At 34.2% G+C, this 20191-nt stretch overlaps 2 protein-coding genes across 2 annotated transcripts in view; one reads left to right on the top strand and one right to left on the bottom strand.

Moving 5' to 3' along the window:
- The window catches only part of MCPH1 (microcephalin 1), a 341986-nt gene that overhangs the window by 159386 nt on the left and 162409 nt on the right, over positions 1-20191 (top strand). Inside the window, exon 12 of the mRNA XM_036748364.1 lies at positions 1587-1664. Within this exon, the coding sequence (XP_036604259.1) occupies positions 1587-1664 (78 nt within the window). The remainder of the gene's footprint in view (positions 1-1586; positions 1665-20191) is intronic.
- The window catches only part of ANGPT2 (angiopoietin 2), a 74515-nt gene continuing 58557 nt past the window's right edge, over positions 4234-20191 (bottom strand). Inside the window, exons 6-9 of the mRNA XM_036748365.1 lie at positions 13196-13297; positions 12454-12620; positions 7430-7560; positions 4234-4740 (exon numbers count right to left, since the gene is read on the bottom strand). Coding sequence (XP_036604260.1) covers positions 4580-4740; positions 7430-7560; positions 12454-12620; positions 13196-13297 — 561 coding nt within the window. The 3' untranslated portion in view covers positions 4234-4579. The remainder of the gene's footprint in view (positions 4741-7429; positions 7561-12453; positions 12621-13195; positions 13298-20191) is intronic.

Raw genomic sequence — 20191 nt, forward strand, 5'->3', positions numbered from 1 at the left:
GAATTAAGAGTGTTGTCTTAGCAGAAAATGAGCATGTATTATCTTATTATTAAGATTTCTACAGATGATCAGAAGATAATAATCTTCATATCATATCTAATATGATAACATGGATGGAAGTGATCATAAGGTGATGATATGGAGGTGAGAAAGTCATTGTGATAATCTTCAGAAATCTTAAAGATCAACGGACAAATACTTTAAGACCATGATCTAACCCTCTAATGCCAAAGATAACTTTAAAGAAAGGGGTTTCAGAATAATGGAGAGTTGAACTCCTATGTCCTTGGCTTAAGGGAGATTGGATAAGAAGGAAAGGGGGATACAGGTAGGGCTCTGTGGCCTATTAATTGTACCCCTTCATTGCTTAATTATCTTTTTGTGTGACTATATACTGTCTATCCAATTAGACTTTTAGCTCCTTGAGAGCTGAGAACATGCTTTATTATATTGCTTATTGTGCCTGGTGTAGGTTCCTACTTGCACAGGCACACAAGGCATATTTGTTCATTGATTAATAGTGTTATTACTGGTCAGAAGCTTGAGTACATAGTGGACAAACAAAAGGTTGACATGAAAAATTGACAGATATAACATAAAGGGCTCTGAACTTGATAAGTTTTGGAAAGAAATAGTTAAGATACATTGAAAAAAATTCGACAAAAATATCTAGACTACCCCACATGTAGAAATCATGGAAAACGTTTGGATGCATTGAAAGAGCAAAGAAAATACCTTGCAGCTCTTCTATAAGTCATACCAATGTAATTTAATTCCTCCAAATTAACTGTGATTAGAGTGATACATTCAGTGCATATGAAAGAAAATATTTATTTTCAGGGTGTGTAGATACTGACTGGAATTTACTGCTGTGAGTCAGATATCTTGGTTGAATTTAAAGCAAAACATAACTTTCAACATTAACAATGCTACAAGCTAAAATAATAAGTCATTAAAGCTTGCCTTGGGATATTATATGTCTCTAGGACCGTGGAAGGGCATTTCCCTTTATAAATCATTAAGTCGTCATAAAATGCATTTTAAGAATTTTCAGTAATGTGAAAATGTTGGCCATGGCTTAAGATAGAGGTGCTGATTTATAAGAGCCACTTTCCTGATTGATGTTTATTTTATTATTATTTTTGATTCTTATTATTTTATCATATTGATGATTATTTTGATTAATTTATCTTTAAGAAGCATGTAGTAATAATAATAATAATGTAGTCAAGCTCTAAATGGCTCTGAAAATTGAGTCTCTATTAAGATTTTTCCAAAATATGATATATATATTCACTAAAAATATAACTTTCCAGCATTTGGCAATGCAGGGTTATAACTGAGATTTCTAGTCACCATGAGACTCTTAACCAAGTTTGTATTAGAATTTGTAGTATTTATGCAATATTATTACTTTGAAAGTAATCTAGCATTCACATAGACATGTTCAGAGATATGGAATGGATAATTGTTGCTGTTCAGATTTTATTTTTCTTTTTTTCCTGTATCTTCGAAGCTACTCCTTTTTATTATTTACTAAAAGTATAGTAAATCCAGAAGTGAACTGCTTTCTCTTCCATTTGTAGGTGCTGTGGTCTTTGGAGTTTGGCCATTGGGTTCCAGAGGAACCGTATGAACTTTCAGACAACTTCCCTGCAGCTTCTGTAAGTCCAATGCCATTTTATATTTGTGAGTGCCATTTGATTTTCTCACCAGATTGTGACAAAATGAGAGATGAAGAATAATAAAATTCCTTTGGTAAGGATGCAGTATGTCTAAGTAGGAAGATATACACAGAGCTTAACCTGTTGTCTCCCTACTTCCTAGGGACATTCAGAAAATTAAGTAGCATTTGTGAACCGACCCAGGAATAAAACGCCCATAAAATACTACAAAAGTTATTTTTAATGATAACAATAGCATATTTATACAGCACTTGAAAATTTATAGAGTTCTTTAAAATGAAGAAATCAGATGTTTAAAATATTTGGATCTGCCTGGAATGGCAGTAGTATCTTATCTCCTGCCATTATTTTCATTTCTTCCAATGATTGTACAAGCTGTGAATGAAGATAGAATGATAAAGTAGAAGAGAATTACAGGATTTTAAAGTATTTTATATAGTTCTACAATGAACTTGAACAATACTCAGCTCTGAGTCAAAATTCCCACTAAAGCTATTCCTGTATCCACTTTTTAAAGAGAATAATTAATACTGTTAATAGTCATATGAAGACCATGTTAGGGCACTGAGGTTGGATTGATTTTTCAGAAGTGTTGACAAGGATGAACAGCTATTTAATCTCCAAAATTATATCTATTCTAAAGATGAATTGCTTGTGTTTTTTCCCTGCTCTGAGTCTTTCTCCTTGTTACTCAGTTGATTGAGTATGCTACATGGAATAAGTTAACAAGACAGTTGAACTCTGCCCTACTGTGGTTATCATGGTTGTTTGTTGTTTTTGTTTTAAGAATATTATTTTGATTTCCTTCTGACTTTACAAATATTTTTTTAATAGAATAGGAATGTCTCTCAGCAGGAGTGTGCCTTTTGTTTAAAATACTGTCTTAGGAATTGAAGCATAAAGGAAAAATACCACTAAACTTTTTTTCCCTAAATTAGAATATCTGTAGTAGCCTGAGTAACCTTATGGTGTGTTTTGTAAGTTAAAATCCACAGTATTGTGGGAATTTTCTTGCAAACTTTCCATTCAAATTGAGTAATAAGTTTGTCTTTTCCCCCTTCCCTCCCCTGCCATGTCTTTCCTTATCCACTGCCTATCATACTGATCACTGTACTTGGTTCAGATATATACTTTACGTTAATTGTAGTCTTTTAAATATTTTTTCTCTTAAATGCTTTTCTTTTAATTTAATATCTGTGTTGAGCTTTTCATCATAAACTTACTATTAGATTCATATTAAGGAAAACATTTTAACTTTTTGTTCTCAGACTCTTTGGCTGCTTGACCATTATACTTTCTTAAGTATAGTAATGCATGAAGGGAAAAAACAATCCATGATTTGATTCAGAACTTGCAACTACAAGTGATAGTTCTATAAATTGAGGTTTAGTAGAAGTATAAGGGTCCTTACATAAGCTTTCCAAAATCACTTTTTGTAAGGTTTAAACTATGTAGAGATTGCCTGTGAATCAACTGGTCTGTCCATGGTAGAGATTCCAGGAGTTTATATCTGGAGTTCTAAAAACAAAACTGTATTTTAAAAGCTACTGTTAAGTACTTGCAAAAAAATCTGGGAAGAGTTTTGGAACTTAAATACTTTTCATTGTTAGAGGACAAATGAAAAAAATCTTGTTGTCTTTGATGATTTTTTTCTTCAATGGAGTGATAATTTGGAAGGGGATAAAATCACCATGAAATTACAGCACCAAAAGTGTTTTTGATCGAATTTGAAGCCACTGAGGAAAAAAAAAGTTGTTTTAAATGGAAGCTGTTTTTTAACCACAAATTAAATGCTGTTCTCTCTCTCTGAAAAGCATCTTATTAAATGATGAAAAAGAAAGAAACAAAAAACCTCCAAGAAGATAGCAAAACGTCTTACTCCTAAAATGATATGTATAGTTTCCTTACCTCTCAAAAGCCATTTTTTCTTGATTTGAATCATAATCTATAGTTTAATTTCGTAATCATATGAAGTTGAGTGATCCTAAGTAAATTTTTTAAAAATTTAAACTAAAACAATTATCTTATTTGGCAAGTAATATTTAATTATTTGAGATCATTTTATATTTCATAGATGGTAAGAAAAATAGTGTACTCTTCATATAAATTGTAATGAAATACATAACACATTGAAAATATCAAAGTTCTAGATTTTAAATATAAGGCCAAAAATCTGAAATGTTTAAAATTAAGCAGCCAACAATAACTCATTGTAAATATGCTATTTTTCCAAGATAAAATTCAAAGTGGAGGAGTAAAAATATAAGTTTTCTTTTCTTCTTCCCCAAATATTAATTAACCCATCTACTATTTGTTCTGAGGAAATCTCTGGATACATGTTTTAATGGCATTTAGTGGATTTTACAGAGGACAGTTTTATCTTTTTAAAACTGGGAGTGATGCAAAATTATGAAACTATGGATATTTACACAATCTACAAATATCATAAAACAAAATAATCTGGATTTCAGGTTTGTGAGTAATTGAATCCTTTAACAAAGTGTTGTGTTTAAAGTTAGTGCTGTGTTATTTTTGAATATTGCACAGTTCCAGTTATTTACTTGATAAACTCACACATAACACCAATGATTATGAGAAGAGTCCTTATGTTATTAGATAATCTCTTGAACATAAATTTATTTTCTACAGTCCTTCCAACAGATCATTTTCATTCCATATTATTTCATATTGTAGGTCTTGTGTTGAGTAGTTGAAAAATATAGGTTAAAGTGATGAATATTACAGTGTTGCTGTTCAGAACATGATCCTTTGGCGCACAAGTGCATGTTTTCTGAGGTGGAAAAAAAGAAAATTCAGCTGTGTGTTTAAAATGCTTGGCAAATGAAGTCTCTCAAGATAATACAAGATGCCATTCACAGAGAATGTAAAAAAATTCAGAAATCTGCCGGTCGAATCATCATTGTTGTGGCTTTGAGAGAGTACCCTGATCCTTTCCAGTAGTACCACTTAATGCCATTAAACTTGTTTGTGTTCTGCCGCTGTGGGTAGTACATTCCATTTAAGTTGGAAGGACCACAGGCATCAAACCACCAACCTATCAGAGGTGGAAACAAAAAGAAATTAGGAAACAGGTCATGTAAAACATCTCTTTCAAAAGCCAAAAGTTTCATATAGAGGAAAGTGTTAAGTTAATCTAATGCTTTTCTAATTTTACATACATCTTACAATTTTTGAATGAGATTTTTTTATGATTATAAAATAGGCTACATTGCATAGCTTAGTGAATTTGATTTTTCACTGATTAAAAATTACTACAAATTTTCCTTATTGGTTTGCTTTTTTCATCAGCTAATTGTCTAAACTTGTAGAACCTAAACAACCATGTTCATAAAAAGAATGTTTCTATTACATTCCTCAACTTAAGAGCCCCATTAAAAGGAAGCAAAAAAACAAAAAGAAGAAGCATAAAAAAGCAGAAATATGGGTAAAGGAATACTATGGAAGTAATTTTAAGATAAACTCGAAAGATCTGTAATTTTGTGGATGTGAGTACTTATTCCAACAATAAAAATTGTAATTACTGTATACCTTAGTACAGGTGTAGAGGTACACTGACCCCCAGAGGAGTCTATAGGTAGATTTCAAGGGGTCTATGAATTTGGATATAGAAAAAAATATATCCTTATTTTTACCACTGTCTGACTGAAATTTAACATTTCCTTCAATTACTTAAAAACATTATTCTAAGAAAGGATCCATAGGTTTCACTAGACTGTCAAAGGGGTCCATGACACAAAAGGGATTAAGAACCCTTGCATAGTAGATGGTGTCTATGAGCTGTGCAAAAAATAATTCATCAATAATTTATCACTTGGAAGTCAACAGTTTGGTTATGGGCCTTTCTTAACCTTATTTTCCTAGCCCCATAGTTGAAACCCATACAGCTCAATAAGTCTTATCAGAATTTATGTTCTACTGATATGTATGTGTATATATATTTTACTACTATTATATCTACTACTGCTGCTGCTGCTGCTGCTGTCATCTGTTATTTCAATCAGGCCCCTAAATTACACAATTCACTTGAGTTGATCAGAATTAATAATTTAAGATGAAAGAGTTAATGTATGTGATTCACAAGCCTATAAAACACTCAGGCCTTGTGTATACAGATTTGTAGTCTGAGGCCAGTTGAATGACAACTATAGAACTTCCACCATGAAATTTAATTTACTGAATTATTTTAATGTAGGACATGTCTGGTTCAGAGCTGAAAGCAGAATTTGACTTTTAGACAATGAAAGATCTATACTTTCTCCCTTGGGTTGGTTATTCTTCCAGATCCCTGTTTCCATTCCATTTTCAGACCTTAAATTAACATTTAAGTGAAAAAACAATATTTTTCCCCTTTGGAGGTTCAACCATACTTTTCTCTTGAATATTTCAAAATGTGTGGGTGGCCTGCAAATTTTGAAACAGATAACTGAGCTTAGAATGGCAAATGAATGATATATACATACATATATACATATATATGTATACACACATACATATGTATTTTTCCTTTTTTTCCTTCCATTCAACTCTAAAAAGAATCATTATAGTATGGGTTGGGGTTGTGAGAAGTAGAATGAAGATAAGCTTATTTTTATTAGCATTATAGCATTTTCTCTTGTAGTAATTATGATTAAGATTGACCTTGTTCACTAAATAAAAATTAAGGACTCTTATTTTTAGATATGTAATTAATCTGGCATTTTAATGTATTCTCCTGGGAAGTAGACAATTGATTTTAGAACAAAGCTCCTTCTCTTATCCCTTTATCATTATTTCAAAATGATTATTATTACTGATTATCTGAATTACTTTTACAAAAGTTCTGGTCATTTCTGAGGAAAAAAGTGAAGCTGAAATGACAGGTACTATAAATCTGTCAGAATTTCTTCTTTGTGTATTCTTTGTTTTGTCATTAAACATGGAGATCACATCTACATTATATCATTTGGTACAGCAAGCTGGCAAAGTAAGTACTATGGCTATTATTATTTCTATGTTATAGATGAAGAAATTGTGGCCTATCGAGAGTAAGTGATTTGGCCATAGTTACAGAGCTAGTTTCAGAGGCAGGATTGTATTGGATCATGGATTTATAACTGGGAGTGATCTCAAAGGTTATCTAGTTCACCCCCTTCAAGTTATAGATGATGAAACTGGAATCTAGGGAGAATAAATGACTTCTCTGAGGTCACAGAGGTTATAAGTAACTATCCAGGTCCTTTGCCTTCTAGACCCAGCACTCTTTCCAGTGTAGCTTGATGTATGCCATAATTAGAACCTGTTTCCAGTGCTTTTCCTACTATATCATGCCACTTCTCACAGTACTAAAGTGTAGCTTTATTTCTGGGTAGACATTTTGAAGATTTTCATTTCTACCTTTTTTCCTTTCTCTTTTTGTAAAAATAAAACATAAACCTTTGTGTCTTAGGAATAAGCACAAGATCAGAAGAGATCCTCCTGATATCAGATGTCCCTTCTCCTTGCCAGTTTCTCAGCTGTTGGTCTTAACACACATGTTTTAAGATATAAATGTCTTACTAACAATTTGAGTTATTCAGTTATTCACTAAAATAGTGAAAAGTAAAATTTACCTGTCATTTAAACAGCTCCAATTATGAGGTTTGGACTTTGTCAATAGTATTACTTTGGAAATTCAAAATTAACTCTATGATACTCATCCTTGCCAATAAAAATAGGAAGACTGAAGAACACAAATTCATTCCTACCTCCTGTTAGCATTTGTGAACATTTGCAAATACATTTGTCATTGTCTGCATCCTTTGTGCTAAAATCATTTCCTGGTTGGCTTATGCTGCTTATTTTGCCCGCTGTCCCTGTAAGTCCTTTAAGGTGAATCCTGGAGCAGAAAGAAAAACAACCAAACTGAAGCTAACTTGTTGATTTCCAGTTGTGGAAAAGTGTTTCACAATGAAAATCCTGGTCAACAGAAATTGTTTTCTCTTCCATATTGATATACACTATGTTCAAAATATTTTGCAGTAGCATAAACAGGAACCAACTTATCAGCAAGGTCTAAGGTAAAAGTGAAACTTGTGGGGTTTCCTTGCATTTAAATCAATGATGAATACATATGTCCCTTAAATGCTTTTTTCTAGTGCTTTCAGATGGAGGAGAGAAAGATCATAAGGGAGATCCCACAGTTGTCCAAAGGAGATGGAAATAGTTAGATGAGAATGAGTATTAGCATAAATGGGGTAGGAAGTGAATATCGGAGCTCTCTAAGTTTGTTCTAAATTCAGTATCAAGTAATATTTACATTAATATCATAGATAGCATATTATAGGTTTTTTGGGAAGGTACGTAATAGTCTATATTCATATATTAAATTGTCAAGGGGTGATGATCTTTGGCAATGAGGAAGTACGCACACCAATAAAATTATGTATCCTTGAAGCAAATAATATTCCATAGGCAATATCACAAGATACTGAGTCAAGAAAGTTGTTGGAGATTAGATAGTTCTATCCTCTTATTTATCTCATTAGGAAACAGATAGATGTTCTGCGTGTTTTCACGGTTTGGGACCCAAACCTTTGTACAATTTCAAGGTGGGACCTAAAGTTAATAGATGAGATATTTCCTCAGACTTACCTTTTACAGCTCTAAAATAAAATGATTTTATCTTAGTACAGGATCCCCTGATTACTCTTTTATTCATTGCCTCATAAATAAATTTACCCTTGACTTAGAGAATACATATGTATACTTTATCATATTTATGTTTAATGAATTATGTCTATGCGTCTTCTGCAACAGACTTTTTATCTTAATTATATTAATAGCACATGTAATTACTAAGCACTTTACATATATTGTCTCATTTGATCCTCATAATAACCTTATGAAATATGCTCTACACCAAGGATTGTCAACCTGGGGTCCATGAACATTGTGTGTGTGTGTGTGTGTGTGTGTGTGTGTGTGTGTGTGTGTGTGTGTGAAGGGAGGGAAGGGGGAGAGGGAGAGAGAGAGAGAAAGCGAGCACTTTTTCAATATAATTGGTTTCCTTTGTTTTTATTTTACACATTTAAAAGCATTATTCTGAAAAGGGATCCACAGACTTCGCCAGAGGGTCCCCTGGCGCAAAAAAAAGATAAGTACCCCTATAATCTTTATTTATTTTTTAACCCCAATTTAAGAATAAAGAAACTGAAGTTTAAAGTGATTTGTCACAAGGCTAGTATACCTCAGAGGTAGAATTCAAAGCCAAGTGTCCTCTAACTCAGAGTTCAGAATGCTTTGTTCTACATCACACGATCTTTCTTTCAGATATAAACTTTGAGATGATAAGCCCATGCCTCTATGACCCACTCTTTATGTCTAGCAAAGTATAATAAAATATATATTTCAAAATATTATGTTGGTGAAAATTATGATAATTTTAAATGCTTTTCATAGTTACAGTTTGTTTCCAGTATTGTAGAGATACCTTATGAATATCCAGAGGTGCCATGAAATTCATTTTGAATATTACTGATGGAATAAATAAAGCATATGATCATTTGAAGTTCTCATGAAATCCAAGAGAGTACAATGATTGGCACCATATAAAACCAGACCCAAATTTCTAAAAAACCTTGCTGAAAGTCAAGTAGAAGAGGTGACCAGATAACAATATTAACAGTAATTTATGACATTCATAGTTCGTTATATACATTTGATCCCCACAACAACCCCAGAAAGGAGATGCTATTAATATCCCTAGTTTACAAGTGAAAAAACAGGCTGCCAACAAGCTAGATGACTTGCTTGGAGTTACACAGCTAGTAAGTATCTGAGAAGTTTCAAACCCAGGTCTTTCTAGATCTAAGTGCATTACTCTTTCTGCTGAGCCAAACTGCTACTCAATAAACAACAAAACTGATGTAGCAAATATGGTTACTGTATTTTTTTAATATTGAAGTACTACTGGTAGCTTCACCAACAGATCAGTAGCCAAATTTCTGAATCATGGTGTTATCCTGTTTATTTCAAACAAGTAGGATTAATTTTGTGAGGAGTTCCTGATTTCTTCCCAACCATCTTTTAATTTTCCTATCTGTATATCTGCTGCACAGTCTTGACAGAACAAGTAATGTCATTTTCTTTTAGGTTTCAAAACAGGTAAATTGTTTTGTTTTTTTTCTTCTGATTGTTAAATTCATTTTTTTTAACCCAGTCAATTCTTGGTTAATCACTGGGAACTCTGAGATTAACTATACTTTTTTGTCTCCTCTACTGTGTAATTTTTAGCATTTTTGGTACTTGTAAAACCTATTAAACCTGCCCAAAAGGAAAACAAAAAATAAATAAAGGTATCTGTTGTTCATTAGCAACTCTTATAAGTGCTATATAATTTTAATTCCCAGAATAAGATCTGTAAATTTTTTGTTATTCTCATCTGAATCTCAGAAGTTTCTTAAAGCTGGTTTAAATTGAAATCTGTTTGGTGTATTGTATTCAGAAGTGACAAAGAATAGTTGATGCTAGCGTTGATTAAATCTCAGGTTTTGTATATGTTTTGGCTAAATTTGAGGATTTATGCACAAATTTTTTTCTTCATTATCAGTAATGATAACACCCAAGCTGGTTGATTTATCTATTCTGATCTGTTTCTTTTCTAACATTGGAGGCAAATGAAAAAGAAAAAATGATATTCGATACTTTTGTTGCTTTGCTATTTTGCAAAAGAAAGCTCTGTTTTAGCCACAATTAAGTTCACCTTAGCACTGGAATCGTAACTTAACATAATAACAATTTTTAAAATATACAGTATCTCATTTTAATTGCCAAGTAAATTAAGCTAGGATTTAAACCTATTGCTTTTTATGGCCCATTCAAACGTTGGTTGCATATCAAAAGGAAGTATCTATTTACCACTATCATAGCGTAGCATAATTATTTTTAATAATGTCAATGAGCAGGGGGGTAATGACCCATTTATCCAGGATTCCTCTACAAACATTCTAATTCTTTAATTCTTGTATTGTTTTTTTGAAGACGTGCACTGCTGTAGATTCTAAGTGCTTCCAGATGAAAACATATTTAACTTGGAGTTGAGACAATGGTATACTATTTATAACTTAAAATGCAGTAGAGTTTTGAACCATGTTAGCATAAATATGAGGCCAGGATAAGCTTAAAGCACCTTTTTCCCCTCCAATCACCAGTCCCTCTAAAGAAGTAATAGAAGGCTCTTCACTGCCACTTTTTTGAGGAGCTTCTCAGTTCAAATGCTCTGTTTCTGAAACAGAATTGCACATTTGAGTTCCCTGGTTGCAAGATGCACTATACTAACAGTTGTACAGTTTTTTGTTAGCTGACAAAACAAGGGGAAGACTGGACCTAAGCCAGCTTGTCAAATCTGCCTTGAGCCTAGAATGTTTTTTCCGGAAGTTCAGTTTATTTGCGTACCTGTTCAGATTTGGTCTTTCCATTAAGTGTGGAAGATGTGAGTCAGGGAATAATGAGGGATGAGCATGTAGAGGTACTGGAGGATTTTTTATGAAAGTTTTGCATTTCTCTACTAAAAACGGTGCTGTTTCTGACCACTTACTTGAAATTTAATACTGAGGCTAACATGTTAGGCAATACATTTGCTGCATCTGGACACATTCTCCTGGTTTCAAGTCCTTCAATTGAATAAATATTTAGTAAACACCTATTATCTGTTGGGCACTGGGAATTTTCCTTTTTTATGGGTAGGGGCCAGTTCAAACCCATAATCTATAGGTAATCTCATAAAATTATTTTTGTTTTAGACCTTCTGAATGTGAAGATATTAAAACTGCATAATTTGATAAAGGAGTCATAGTCTGTCATTATGACAAAGCTATCTTAAAGGGATGAAGTGTAAAGGAAAAGATTTTATGGAGATTTAATTTCTGTATTTTTTTAAATAAAAGAAGAAAATTGACTCATCTTAAAAGAATTTGGATTTGGGGGCAAAAAATGATGTTGGTTTATAGTTTTATTGCCATTATGTACTAATGGAAACTAAACATTGATGACTAAGATCAGAATAAAGCAGTTTATTTAGGTGGGAAACTAATTGGCTTTGGAGTCAGAGAACCTGGGTTCAAATCCTGTTTCTGTCATTTTACTCCCTCGGGGACCCTGGGCAAATCACTTCATCATTCTGAGACTAAGTTTCCCCATCTGTAAAACCTAGGGAGGGGAAGGAAGGAAAGAAAATAAAGAAAAAAGAAAGGAAGGAAGGAGAAAAGGAAAGAAGGAAGAGAGAAGGAAGGACCTACTGAGGACTATTATATACCAGCTGCTGGGTTAAGTACTTTACAAATATTTCATTCAATCCTTATAACAACCCTCGGAGGCAGGTGCTATTATTATCCCCATTTTATAATTGAGGAAACTGAGGCAAACTGCAGTTAAGTGACTTGCTCAGGCTCAAACACCTAGTAAATGTTCAAGGATAAATTTGAACTCAGGTCTTTCCAACTCCAGGCTCAGCATTCTCTCCACTCTTCTAGGTCCATACCAACTTTATATCTTATAAACATACTATAAATCTTATAAACACACTATTTAAAATAAACGAGAAAACAAAATGTACCTGCACCCTATCCTATTAATTTATACCGTAAATAAAAATCTAACAGGTAAAATATTTTCCTATTTCTAATAGTTTCTTTTTTTAATGGCCTTTAATATTTAATGAGTGTCATTTACAGGAAATTTTAAAGTTGATTCAATAGTTGTAAAATTCCTTACTTATATACAATATGCTTACCTATAGTTGAGTTCTTCACTTGAAAGATAGAAATGTTCATATAATGAATAGGCCTCATTTCCTTCCCAGTCTTTAAGATGTATTTTAAGCACATAGCGTTGTTGATTAGTCAGTTGGGAAACAAGCTCATTTCCTAGCCAGTATTCTCCAGCAGGATCACCAAATCCCTGTAATTTAAGTCATATTTTTAAATTACTTAATTTGTTTTCCTTCACTAGTTTGAAATTAACAGTCCATCAGTTTTAGTTGTAATCACTGCTTCTTTCAACAGAAAAAGTTTTCCTCCATATAAATTCAGGGCCTATAACACTGAAGAAGTAGATTTCACCAGAGACAAGTTTAAGAAACAGAAGCATTACAAAAGAACTGGTAGTATTAGAATGATTAGAATTTGGGGAAATTTCCTAAAGAAACATCAAAATAAGTAACTCCATGCAAATTACAGATGTAAAGGCTCATGAAATAGTTAATTTTTTTTTAAAAGTGATGAACCTTCCTTTTAAAACAAGTATTCCATGTACTAGTGTCTCCTTAGCTACATGTTTTCATTACATTAACCTTTTTGATTCAGAGACATATTTAATCAGAAAATTGTAGGATGAATTCAGCCATTTTTTTTAAAGGGCAAGAAATGTTTGATGATTTAGGGTAAGTTCTCTTCCCTGAGATATGCAGATCTTGAAAAATAGTTTTCATTAAGAAAAATAATTTAAGATAAACTGAACCTTAGCATTGTATATACCATTTTATATTCTTTCCAAGTTCGCTGAAAATCAGTGCTGCCATCTTGTCGCCTCTGAATAACTGTCCATCCACCTCCATTTGTTTCCATGTCACAATATGCCTGCCAACAGGAAGTGTAGACTTATTTTATGCAATAATACAGATTTAAAGACCTATATAGTTTCCTGTCTTTCATTAATAATTTTTTTGAGGCAATCAGGGTTAAGTGACTTGTCCAGGGTCACAGAGCTAGTAAGTATCTGAGGCCAGATATTAACTCAGGTCCTCCTGACTCCAGGGCTGGTATTCTATGTACTATACCACCCATCTGCCCTACCAATAATTTTTTTAGAAGTTGGGGGGAGGAATTTTAAGTATCTTTGGTAAAGTAAAAATTTGTGCTGAGCTGTTCTACGGGACAAGGAGAATAAGGTCTTGATGACTATGAAAAAAGTAGAAAACATTATACTATCATTATACCTTCAGATAACCTGGCCCCACCTGCCTTCTGTGCCAGGCTTCAGAGCAGCCGGAGAAGTGTCTAATCTTTCCTCCACATAGTAGAGACTCCTTGGATGTGAAAGTACGATGCCTTACCTCTACTGATGTCTATAGCTTGTATGAAAAAGGATTTGCCTCCCCTTTAGACCAAAGTTCTGTGGCAGGAATTTATTGTCTTGCTGTGAAACCTCGAACTCTGGAGTCCTTCAGAATTCAACATTGTGGAATGTAAGTCATTGTCTCTAGTTCAGAGGAATGAATAGGACTAAGAGGTTTCTTAAATCCACTGGTATATCCCTCTGTAACCTCTACCCCACAGACCCTGGATTCAGGATTCTGGGTGCTTTGTTCCCAGTGAGGCACTAACAGTGCTCTTTTCTTCTTGTCTTAATTTATTCCATGATGTACTCTTACTCTCTTATTCCTACTTTTAAAATATTTCAGTGCGTTTCAGATTTTTTCTTAACACAAAAGAAATTCTTTTATGGGATAAACATTCATGCTCAATTTCAACTCTGTTGAAATTTTATTATGAAATTATAAAGTTCTGAAAATAAGATTAACCAAATAGTTTTCAATAAGGTCATTATCATGAAACAGAAAAGATTTCCAGAATGTAAGATAATTTCCCAACAGCATACAAAGGAGTGCACATTAAAGTTAGGATTCAGAAACATTTGTAAGTACTCTTTTTATGGTTTATATTTGTAATGGCTGTAAGTTGGAATTTTACATGTTCTGTCATTCATTGAAAATCATTTTAGTGTAAAGAATAAAGTTAAAGAAGAGCTCCTCCTCATTTCTAAGTTATTCAAGTTCAAAGTTATATCACTAATTTACCTCTGATTAACAGATAGCCTTCATAATAGTTATTTGCACATATCCCTTAACCCACAAGATAATAATTAGCTCTTTGGAATCAAGTACAATATTTTTCTTATGATTGCCTTAAAGTCAGTCAGCCAGCATTTATTAAGCACCTACTATATGCTAAGTGCTGTGCTAAACTAAACCCTAGAGATACATAGAATGCTAAAAAGTCTCTGCCCTCAAGAAATTCACATTTGTAGTGGAGGGAGACAACATAAATAAAAAAAACTGTAATTAAGTATATACAAAGTGCAAACAGAGTTGATCAGTCATTTCAGTCATATCTAACTCTTAGTGACCCCATTTGTGGTTTTCTTGGCAAAGTTACTGGAGTGATTTGCCCTTTCCTTCTCTAGCTTATTTTACAGATGAGGAAACTGAGGCAAGCAGGGTTAAGTGACTTGACTAGAGTCATACAACTAGTGTCTGATGCCAGATTTGAACTCAGGAAGATGAGTCTTCCTAACTCCAGGCCTGACACTCTATCCACTGTGCTACCTAGCTGCAAACAGAATAGATAGGAGGTAATCTCAGCTGGGAAGGCAAGGGCAGTTGTTAGGACCAGGAAGTGTGATTCGAATTAAGTTTTAAAGGAAACTAAGAGGCAAAAATGAAATGGGAAAGCATTCTGGGCAGGAGTGATAGATAGTGAAAAGACCCAGAGATGGGAGGTGAAGAGTCTCCCATGAAGAATAACCAATAGATCACCCTCCATATCCAATCTGTTAACAAATCCTGTCAGTTTGATCTTTTTTCTATCTTTTGCATACATTCGCTTCTCTCTTCTGATACTGCTACCACCCTGACGTTGGCGCTCAGCACCTCATGCCTGGACTATTGCTATAGCCTTCTTTTTGGTCTCCCGTCTCAGGTCTCTTCCCATTCCAGTCTATTCTCCATTCATCTGTCAAATTAGTCTTCCTAATGTGCAGCTCTGATCACATCACCATCAACATCACCCCCACTCAAAAAACTCCAGTGACTCCCTATCAACCACCTACAGGATCAAATATGAAGTCCTCTATTTAATATTCAAAGCCCTTCACATCTTGGCCCCTTCCCGTGTACCCTGATCCAGCAACTTTGGCTTCCTTTCTGTTCCTCACCAAGACACTCAATCTTCAAATTCCCGGTATTTTTATTGGCTCTTCTGCATTTCTGGAATACTTTCCTTCCTCATCTCTGCCTCCTGCCTTCGTTAGCTTTCTTCAAGTCCTGGCCAAAATCCCATCTTCTACAAAAAAAAAAAAAAAAAACCTTTCCTGATGCCCCCTAATTCTAGTGCTTTCCCTCTTGATTGCCTTCAGTTTATCTGGTATATTTCTGTGAGCTCCTGAAAGCATGGATTGTCTTTTGCCTTTCTGTACATCCACAGAGCTAAGTACAATGCCTGGCATACATAATATGCTTAATAAATGTTTGACTAACTGACCATGTGGCTGGATCATAGAGTATATGGAGCAGAATAAAGGGCCAGAAGGGGCCAGGTTATAAAGAACTGTAAAAGCCAAACAGAGGAGTTATTTGATTCTCAAGGTAACAGAGAAGCTTTGAAGTTTATTGAGCAGGAGATCTTATGTTATGATTTATGCTTCAGGTAGCTGAGTGAATAAAGAGATTAGAGTAAGTAGAGAGTTGAGGCAGTGAGACCAATCGAGAGGCTGTATACAGTAGTCCAGGTGAGAGAAGATGAAGGCCTGAACCAAAGTGCTATCTATATGAAAAGAGAGAAAGGGGCCTATAGAATAAGTGCTGTAAAGGTAGAAATGATAAGACTTAGCAAAGGGTTGCATACATGGGTTAAGCAAGAATGAGGAATTGAAGCTGATAACAAGATGTCATTCTAGCTGACCAAGAGGATGGTGGTGCCCTTGACAATGACAAGGAAGTTGTGAAGAGAGAAGTTGTAAGTGACCCTAAGAATCATTCACTTCAGCTGTCACCCTCATTTCCACTCACCACAACTGTGGGCTCTACCTGAATCTTTGGTCTTTGATTGGCAAGTTTTCACCTTCTTTCCAGAATCAGGCCTCAGCCATCTCCACACCATGCTGCCATGTTTTGTTCTCTACTTTCCAACTCCGCTCCTATGTGTTATCTCTCTCCATTAGATTGTAAACTCCCTGATGGCAGGGACTGTTGTTGTTTGTTTGTATTTATATGCCCTGCACTTCACATGTCCCTGACACATAATAAACAATTAAGAAATTCTCTCCCTAACTAGCACTGCCTATCCAGGCCAATCCTCATTTTGCAAATGAGGAAAAAGTCTCAGAAAGGAGAAGTGATTCAAGTGTACCAATATGTGATAGATCTGGGTCTAGAGCCTCAGTGACTGTTCTTTTCCTTACACTATGCTGCTTCTCACCTAGCCTGTTACTTAGGACATCGCACATAGCAAGTATTTCAAATGAGATAATATATGTGAAATGCTTTGTATATCTTCAAGTGCTATAGAAAGCTATTATGCTTACTGTTGAATCTGTTGAAATGACAGAACTATAAATTTGATAGTTTATATTGAGGAAAAATATCTCTCTGCCCATCTTTAAACAGAAATTCATCTAATTGGCCTGCTTTTTGACTTATGACAATCCTTGTTCTGATAGACCATCATCGTTGCATTGAGTTCTCCAGTACCTTATGACTGTCAGAACTTTGCATCCAGAGTAATTTTTTATAACATTGCAGTATTTCTGTAATAGGTAAGTGCTACAAAGCTATAAAAGGCAGAATAAAAGGGGACCCGCCTATTGTTCTCACTCTTCATGTGAGGTTTTAGGTTTGCTTTCCTCACATTGAATGGCATTCTAATGTCAGTACATAAGTAATCTGGAACCATAGCTATTGTTTTTAACTCCATTAATAATAGAGCTGTGGAAATTATGTTTTGTGACTATTGTGGCCTGGTCAGATTTTTTAAAGAGGGATTTACAAAAAGTAAATTATGAGAGTTACAGTTAACTGGGTTATGTAAGTTTCACAGGAAAAAAATTTCAAATAAAATAGTTTGCATAGCCAGAAGGAATAGATGCATTAAGTGGAAACATTTTGGTAGATTCTATCTGGATCAGAAATGCAGGAGGCCTCACATAGTGCCAATAAAGGCATTAGCTTCTTGGATTACAACAAATCTGAGGGCACTTAATGCATTTAATTAACATTCTATTGCATGGTTCAAGGATCTGGTATCCCTGCTAGTAGTAAAAGTAAATCTTGGATTTTCTTTTAGCAATTAATGCTTGTGTTAAATTTTATGCATCAGCTGTAAACAATTAATTGAGAAACAAAAACAGACATGAATTCAATGTAATGATTCTAGTAACTGGGGACAAAGAGGGGAACTGCTGTACCCACGATCAGCAGAAAGGAGCAGCGTTGCCTCGGATGTACATTACTGTAGGATTCCCCTTTGTGCAGAAACTTGTATGAATATTGCAAACTAAAGTCAAAATGTTCCTTAAAATCAGAAGATTTAGAACTAGAAGGAGTTGTAGCGATCTAGTCTAATTCCCTTATTTTGACAAATGAAAAAAATTTTACCGCTATAATAAATTTATCCTCTTAGAAATATTTGTACTTCATTACAAGCTATCATTCAGAGACTGAATGAAATACATAGCCTGACATTTGGATTTATGGTTATTCTACGGCTTGGGCATAAAGGTTAAATGACTTGCCCAAAGTCACATATGCACTAAATATCATAGCTAGACTTTGAACTTAGGTCTTTTGACTCTAAATCCAGTGTTCTTTCCACTCTGCCATATATATGACTTAAATTTACTCTCCACCCACATAACTTTCTGTTAATACTGTCCCATATTCCTATCCCAACAACTTGTACTTTAAAAAACTCTCACTCCCACCTATTCAGGCTCCCACTGCAACTACATACATACACATTTACTACCCAAAGAATTTTACAAACATTAACTACAGCCATCTCTTGCCGTCCGAGTACTATCAAAGCCCAATTGTATTATACCTAAATAAGATAGTAGTACCTGAGCGTAGCACAAGATTATTGCCAATAGATTTTTTTCTTTAATAATGAAAGGACTTTTTTTCTCTCTTAACTTTTCAGATGGAGTCTGAGTTAGCACATCTTCCAAAGTGACCAATTTATTTTCTTGTCTGGTCTAATATTTGTTCTTTAACAAGAGTCATCATCAAGAAAGACAAGTGATTGGTGACTCTCCTGGGTTTGGGGAAGAATGCTTCTGCAAAGCTTGCCATTGACTGCCCTTGAGTTCTTGAACAACACAAGGAACAAAAGCCCATTCCATGGGACTCTTTTAATTTAGTTTCTATGTGTCTGATAAGGCAAAATATGGTTACATAAAAATTGAAGTGTTACATAAATATTCGGTATCTAAGTGTGTATTCACTATTTTCAAATATGGCCCCATGTAAAGCAAAGGTAACTAATTGTGCACTATATCCTTTGCACAGTGTACTCTATCCTAGTAGAAATTGTGGAGGCTCTCTACAGTATTTCTCCAGGCTTTGAACTTTGTTGTCAGAACTTCAGTTGGTATCTCTTGAAAATACTACTTAAAATAGCAAACCTTAATAGAAGGGGGTTGGAGGTTGAAATCTTAGTTGAAAAAAAAAAAAGGAAACCTTCATCATGGTTTTTTTAAAATAAATAGTGCACAAGCCAAGATAACATAATTTTCAAGTAAATCTTTTTTAAGTTGCCCACACTGGCATAAATTAACTTTAAAAACATGTTCTGATCCATGCACCCTAAAATTCAATTCAGAATGAAAATGAAAATGTATGTTCCATCCCACTTTTAAGTTCTTAGATTCAAGGGCAAGTTAGATAACAGAACTAAAGTGAATATATTCCTATGGGTTTCCTCATATTAGAGTTCCTTCTAGCTATGATCGCAATCCTAATCCTCTACTGTTAAAATGTGAGCTCCTTGAGGACTAGAATTATTATTTACCCTTCTTTGTATTCCTCTTGTTTAACACAATACCTGGCACACAGTGAGCATTTAATAAATGCTTTTTGATGGAGAGATTGATGCTGTAGTTTCTAAATAAGAGAGACCTATTAAAGTCTGGAAGATACAGGAAAAAGGCAAAATTGAAAGGCTGGAACAAGTAAAGGAATTCAACTTTTAAAAGTTGTCAAAAAAGATCAAGCAATAAGATAATAATCACACTGAACATTTCTACTTCAAAGATTTGGCACTTTGTTCCCTGATAAATAATGTGTATGCCCTTGCCATCCTCCACCACCACCCGTCTTCACATGTTGAGGTACTCTTTATCCTTTAATGCCAAACTCAAATGCCACATCCTCCATGAAGTCTTTCCTGATTCTCCCAGTCATGATCCTTTCCCTCCCAGGACAGCTTTTGTACCTCTCTTATGTACTTCATATCCTTTTGTATTATGGTTATTTGTATGGTATGGTGATGTCTTTCTGCTAGATTGTGAGGTTATGAGGGCGTGAATTGTGTATTGTTCAGTCTTTGTAAGACCATAGTATCTAGCCCAGTGTTTTGTCAAAAGTATGTGCCTGGTAGGATTATTTGAAGAAATGAATGGGATGTAGAAATAAAAGTAATCAACAAATCTTATTTTTAAAACATCATTATTTGACGTGATCGATCTAGCACACAATG

The sequence above is a fragment of the Trichosurus vulpecula genome, chromosome 3, assembly GCF_011100635.1.
Source record: "Trichosurus vulpecula isolate mTriVul1 chromosome 3, mTriVul1.pri, whole genome shotgun sequence".
In the NCBI taxonomy this organism is placed as follows: Eukaryota; Metazoa; Chordata; class Mammalia; order Diprotodontia; family Phalangeridae; genus Trichosurus; species Trichosurus vulpecula.